This window comes from Symphodus melops (genome assembly GCF_947650265.1).
Source record: "Symphodus melops genome assembly, chromosome: 7".
In the NCBI taxonomy this organism is placed as follows: Eukaryota; Metazoa; Chordata; class Actinopteri; order Labriformes; family Labridae; genus Symphodus; species Symphodus melops.
The window spans coordinates 29,407,616-29,414,252 of NC_136697.1; the positions used below are offsets into that span (position 1 = coordinate 29,407,616).

Genomic DNA, 6,637 nt, shown 5'->3' on the forward strand with positions numbered 1-6,637 from the left:
CATCATCATCTCATCATCACCATCATCATCATCATCATCATCACCAGCATCACCATCATCATCAATCATCACCTATCATCATCATCATCATCACCATCATCACCATCATCATCATCATCACCATCATCATCAACTCACTATCACCATCATCATCACCATCATCATCATCATCATCTCCATCATCATCACCATCATCATCATCATCACCATCATCACCATCATCACCACATCATCATCATCATCATCATCACCAGCACCATCATCATCATCATCATCACCATCATATCACCATCACCATCATCAGCATCATCATCATCACATCATCACCATCATCATCATCATCACCATCACCACATCATCACCATCATCATCAGATCACCATCATCATCATCATCTATCATCATCACCATCACCATCAACATCATCATCATCATCATCATCATCATCTCACCATCACCATCACCATCACCACCATCATCACCATCATCATCATCATCACCATCATCAACCATCACCATCACCATCACCATCATCATCATCATCAAATCACCATCATCATCACCATCACCACCTCATCACCATCATCATCATCATCATCATCACCATCACCATCACCATCATCATCATCATCATCATCATCATCATCATCATCACCACCATCATCATCATCATCATCATCATCATCATCACCATCACCATCACCATCATCATCATCATCATCATCATCACCATCACCATCACCATCACCACCATCATCACCATCATCATCATCATCACCATCATCACCATCACCATCACCATCACCATCACCATCATCATCATCATCATCACCATCATCATCACCATCATCACCATCATCACCATCATCATCATCATCATCACCATCACCATCATCATCATCACCATCATCACCATCACCATCATCACCATCATCATCACCATCATCACCATCACCATCATCACCATCATCATCACCATCATCACCATCACCATCATCACCATCATCACCATCATCATCATCATCATCACCATCACCATCACCATCATCATCATCACCATCACCATCATCATCATCACCATCATCATCATCACCATCATCATCATCATCATCATCATCATCACCATCACCATCACCATCATCATCATCACCATCATCATCATCATCACCATCATCATCACCATCATCATCACCATCATCACCATCATCATCATCATCATCACCATCACCATCATCATCATCATCATCATCATCATCATCATCATCATCATCACCATCATCATCATCACCATCACCATCATCATCACCATCATCATCACCATCATCACCATCATCATCACCATCATCATCACCATCATCATCACCATCATCACCATCACCATCATCACCATCATCACCATCATCACCATCATCATCATCATCATCACCATCACCATCATCATCACCATCATCATCACCATCATCACCATCACCATCATCATCATCACCATCATCATCATCACCATCACCATCATCATCACCATCATCATCACCATCATCACCATCATCACCATCATCACCATCACCATCATCATCATCACCATCATCATCATCACCATCACCATCATCATCACCATCATCATCACCATCATCACCATCACCATCATCATCATCATCACCATCATCATCACCATCATCACCATCATCACCATCATCATCATCACCATCATCATCACCATCATCATCATCACCATCATCATCACCATCATCATCATCACCATCATCATCACCACCATCACCATCACCATCATCATCATCACCATCATCACCATCATCATCACCATCATCACCATCATCATCATCACCATCATCATCATCACCATCATCACCATCATCACCATCATCACCATCACCATCATCACCATCATCACCATCATCATCATCACCATCATCATCATCATCATTATAATCGTCAGGTTCAGCCTCATTAAATACCTCCTCATTCTCCCTACAAACATTTGTTTCATCATCTTGACCTTCATCCTCTTCATCATCCTTTTTGTTGTCATGAAATTTTAATCATTCACTGACATGGAAAATAATGGAGTCTACATGAAAATGTTTTAGCTCTAAAGGGATATTTCGTGGTGTGTCAGAAATCCTCGTCCAGCAGAGAGTCTGAAGCAGGGAGCTCAGCTCCTGTGCTTTGATTGGTATAAAGTGTTCAATGTTATTTTCTTTGCAGTCTGCTGGCGTGTCTCCTGGCTCAGAGCAGGCTGATATTGGTCAGGTGTGTGCTTCTACTGTTGTTTCTTTCTTTTACTGTCTCATTAATGTTTATTCACTCTTTTATTTATTGACAATAGTACATTTTTTAAATAATTTCTCATTAGTCATTCAGAAAAAAATTCTGTTGAATAATATTTAGCCTGTGCTTTAAAATAGTAATTGGGATAATCATAGTTGTGTTAACAGTAATTCAGGCAGCCAACACTAGATAAGCCATTTTACTCCACTACTGATGGACTCTTTACTCTGCAGCAGCCTCTACCATCAGTGTGTGAATGTGTATGAATGGATGAGTTCATACTGATGGACTCTTTACTCTGCAGCAGCCTCTACCATCAGTGTGTGAATGTGTATGAATGGATGAGTTCATACTGATGGACTCTTTACTCTGCAGCAGCCTCTACCATCAGTGTGTGAATGTGTATGAATGGATGAGTTCATACTGATGGACTCTTTACTCTGCAGCAGCCTCTACCATCAGTGTGTGAATGTGTATGAATGGATGAGTTCATACTGATGGACTCTTTACTCTGCAGCAGCCTCTACCATCAGTGTATGAATGTGTATGAATGGATGAGTTAATACTGATGGACTCTTTACTCTGCAGCAGCCTCTACCATCAGTGTGTGAGTGTGTATGAATGGATGAGTTAATACTGATGGACTCTTTACTCTGCAGCAGCCTCTACCATCAGTGTGTGAATGTGTCTGAATGGATGAGTTCATACTGATGGACTCTTTACTCTGCAGCAGCCTCTACCATCAGTGTATGAATGTGTATGAATGGATGAGTTCATACTGATGGACTCTTTACTCTGCAGCAGCCTCTACCATCAGTGTGTGAATGTGTATGAATGGATGAGTTCATACTGATGGACTCTTTACTCTGCAGCAGCCTCTACCATCAGTGTGTGAATGTGTATGAATGGATGAGTTCATACTGATGGACTCTTTACTCTGCAGCAGCCTCTACCATCAGTGTGTGAATGTGTATGAATGGATGAGTTCATACTGATGGACTCTTTACTCTGCAGCAGCCTCTACCATCAGTGTATGAATGTGTATGAATGGATGAGTTAATACTGATGGACTCTTTACTCTGCAGCAGCCTCTACCATCAGTGTGTGAGTGTGTATGAATGGATGAGTTAATACTGATGGACTCTTTACTCTGCAGCAGCCTCTACCATCAGTGTGTGAATGTGTCTGAATGGATGAGTTCATACTGATGGACTCTTTACTCTGCAGCAGCCTCTACCATCAGTGTATGAATGTGTCTGAATGGATGAGTTCATACTGATGGACTCTGCAGCAGCCTCTACCATCAGTGTATGAATGTGTATGAATGGATGAGTTCATACTGATGGACTCTGCAGCAGCCTCTACCATCAGTGTGTGAATGTGTATGAATGGATGAGTTAATACTGATGGACTCTTTACTCTGCAGCAGCCTCTACCATCAGTGTGTGAATGTGTATGAATGGATGAGTTCATACTGATGGACTCTTTACTCTGCAGCAGCCTCTACCATCAGTGTGTGAATGTGTATGAATGGATGAGTTCATACTGATGGACTCTTTACTCTGCAGCAGCCTCTACCATCAGTGTGTGAATGTGTATGAATGGATATTTAATTTTTATTTTTGAGTGTGTGGTTAAGTAAACTGATAATATTTTGTCCTCAAATTTGAATTTATGAATTAATAAATTAAGAGAAAAAATACATGTGTTACAGTTAAATATATTGATGTTTAATGAAGAGGGTTGTGTCTAATAACAGATTCCTCCCACTGAAGAAACATCTCCAGCTGAAGCAGCATCATCGGTAAATATCATAAACTTTTTAATTAAAATTAAATTATAACATTGTTACTACATATACAACTTTCTCAAGCCTTAAAAGTAAACGTTGTAATAGACTTTGAAAATAGTGATTCAATCAATGAGGTAAGAACACAAAATACATCAACATCAGCTATAAAAGTTTCAAAGGTCCTTGAAAGTTTTGGAGCTTTGTTTTTCCAGTTCACGGTTATTTTGCATAAAAGTTTTTCCAAGAATTGTTTGCATCATTTTATTGACTATACATAGATATAAAGATTCAAGCTGAGAGTTTAAATTAATTGTTGCACAAGGAGAAGTGTCATTTTATGATTCTTTGTCATTTCTTGTAGCATGTAAGTTTTCAGTGTTAATGAAAGAGCTGTATTATGTTTGTTGTCTGCAGGAAAAGATGCCAATCCCCTCTGTGGTGATTGAACCAGCTTCCAGTAATGAAGGGGATGATGACCGTGATGCAGACATCATCTCTCCCAGTGCCATCAGTGACAACGGTGTGACCGCTGAAAACCCTGCCATCAAACACATGTCTCCATCTGGTGGAGCGTCGGGACTCCCTGATGACTTCCTTTACAAGGTGTCTTTCTGTTTATCAATAATGAATATATCGCTAGATTAAAACATTTCTAAAAAGGTTAACTTACATTGTGATTGCTTTTTTTCCTACAGGTGGAGACAATGCATGATTTTGAAGCTGCAAATTCAGATGAGCTTGAACTAAAGAGAGGTGATGTGGTTTTGGTGGTTCCCACTGCTTCATTAGAGGATCAGGTGAGAACAGCACAGAAATTTAAGGCCAATAACTTCCTACAAGACAGGGTCAATGTGATATGAACACAACGTTGTGTCTTGGGTTCTCTTTGCAGGACGCCGGCTGGCTCACAGGGATCAGAGAAAGTGACTGGTTAACAGTTGGAGCTGGGGCTCAGAAAGGACTTTTCCCCGAAAATTTTATCCAACGTTTGGAGTGACAAGTGTCTTGAGATTAAGTTTGACATGTTGGTGCATAAGCCATTCATTCAGCATGTATCCAGCTTATTCCTGAAAAAAGCCTGTGACCTGCTGCAGCTGTCTGCTGCAAACACAAGAGTTTCTGTGGAAGATGAGACTTCTATAACTTTAAACATATTCATTAAAACGAGTACTTTTCAAAGTGTAAGTGAACATTAACAAGCATGATGTGATAGTTTGGTCTTACCCCCTGAAACTGTCTTTTTTTTTAAGAAAAAACATCCATTAAATGGGAATGTTGCAATCTGAACTTGTTCACATCTACAAAAATCAGGAATGTGTTTCCTGCTGAAAAAAAGCCTCCTTTAATCAAGTGTTAAGTATTTATTTAGTTGCTCAGCTTTGAACTTAAACAAAATCTGTCGTGCAATGATCTATTCTATGTTCTTGGGTGTAATAGGAAGTTATTTTTTATTCAACTGTTACCCTCCACTATGTTTCTGTGATGTTGAGCTTGAGTGTATGTGATGATAAAATGCAGAAGCATAGAGAAATATATTGTGTGATATTGGACAAGTGATATCCAGCATGAAAAGTATTCCATGTGAAAGAAAACCTGCCCAGTAACAACATTTTTTGCTAATAGGTGACACATCTTGATCTACGGCTAACAGAGCTAATCAAAACACAACAACCTGTTCCTCATTGTAACACAACTCAGAAGGTATTGAGATCCAATATGCAATCTATGTTGTCATTATAGTTCAGGCGTCTTTAATGTAACAATTCTGTTAATAAATAATACGATGTAAATTGGTCTAACAATGAAGTTCAACCTCATTCAAGGTATTATGTGTTTTACATACCCTAACCCAATCAAAATCAATAAATGAGAATAAAGAATGTTTTCTATTTGTAGGATTGGGTTAGGGTTAGGGTTAGGGTTAGGGTTAGGGTTAGGTTTGGGTAAAAGCGCAGCGTCCTCTGGGGGATGCTACGGGGGGCACTGGCTCTCGGGGGGGACCAACGGTTTTAATAAATAATTAAGAATTTGCAATTAAAACCCTCCTTAAAAACCAAAAGATTTCACTAAAACCCTCTTAAGACACTCTAAAATTTGGTTTTGAATAAAAAGGGTAACCGGACCACCGCGCAGGAGAGGTCGGCGGAGCTCTGTAGCTGGTTAAAACCTACCCCGTCCCAGGGCCTCCGATAAAAACACCCCGGAGCTCAATGACTCTTATTGTACTAAAAGGGTAGAAATTAAAATCTAAATAGATAAAATAAATAAAACAAATAGTTTAAAACAGATAAAATAAAGATCCTATTTATAAGTGCCCTGAACTGAATTAAAAGGCCTGGCAAAAGTTAAGTATAAATGTATCTACAAAATAAAAGAATAAGTGTTAAAATTGATAAAAGGTTAGTTAATAAATGTAAAAAAGTGCATAAATAAAATAAGTGCTTAAATTCACATTAAAACCACACTCATAAAAATACATGGGTTAGTAAAATTGTAGAAACATATATACATCTTTATTTACACTTGTTAAAACATCTTAATGCAGTTCATAAAATAATAG

The 6,637-nt window shown here is 38.9% G+C and overlaps 1 protein-coding gene across 2 annotated transcripts in view; it reads left to right on the plus strand.

Annotated features, from left to right (window-relative positions):
* LOC306826312 (amphiphysin-like) overlaps positions 1–5,883 on the plus strand; it is a 32,476-nt gene extending 26,593 nt beyond the window's left edge. For both annotated transcript variants that reach the window (XM_079347512.1, XM_079347513.1), the window contains exons 17-21: positions 2,223–2,267; positions 4,045–4,089; positions 4,492–4,680; positions 4,773–4,874; positions 4,970–5,883. In XM_079347512.1, the coding sequence (XP_079203638.1) occupies positions 2,223–2,267; positions 4,045–4,089; positions 4,492–4,680; positions 4,773–4,874; positions 4,970–5,074 (486 nt within the window). In that variant the 3' untranslated portion in view covers positions 5,075–5,883. The remainder of the gene's footprint in view (positions 1–2,222; positions 2,268–4,044; positions 4,090–4,491; positions 4,681–4,772; positions 4,875–4,969) is intronic.
* The last annotated feature ends 754 nt before the right edge of the window (positions 5,884–6,637 follow it).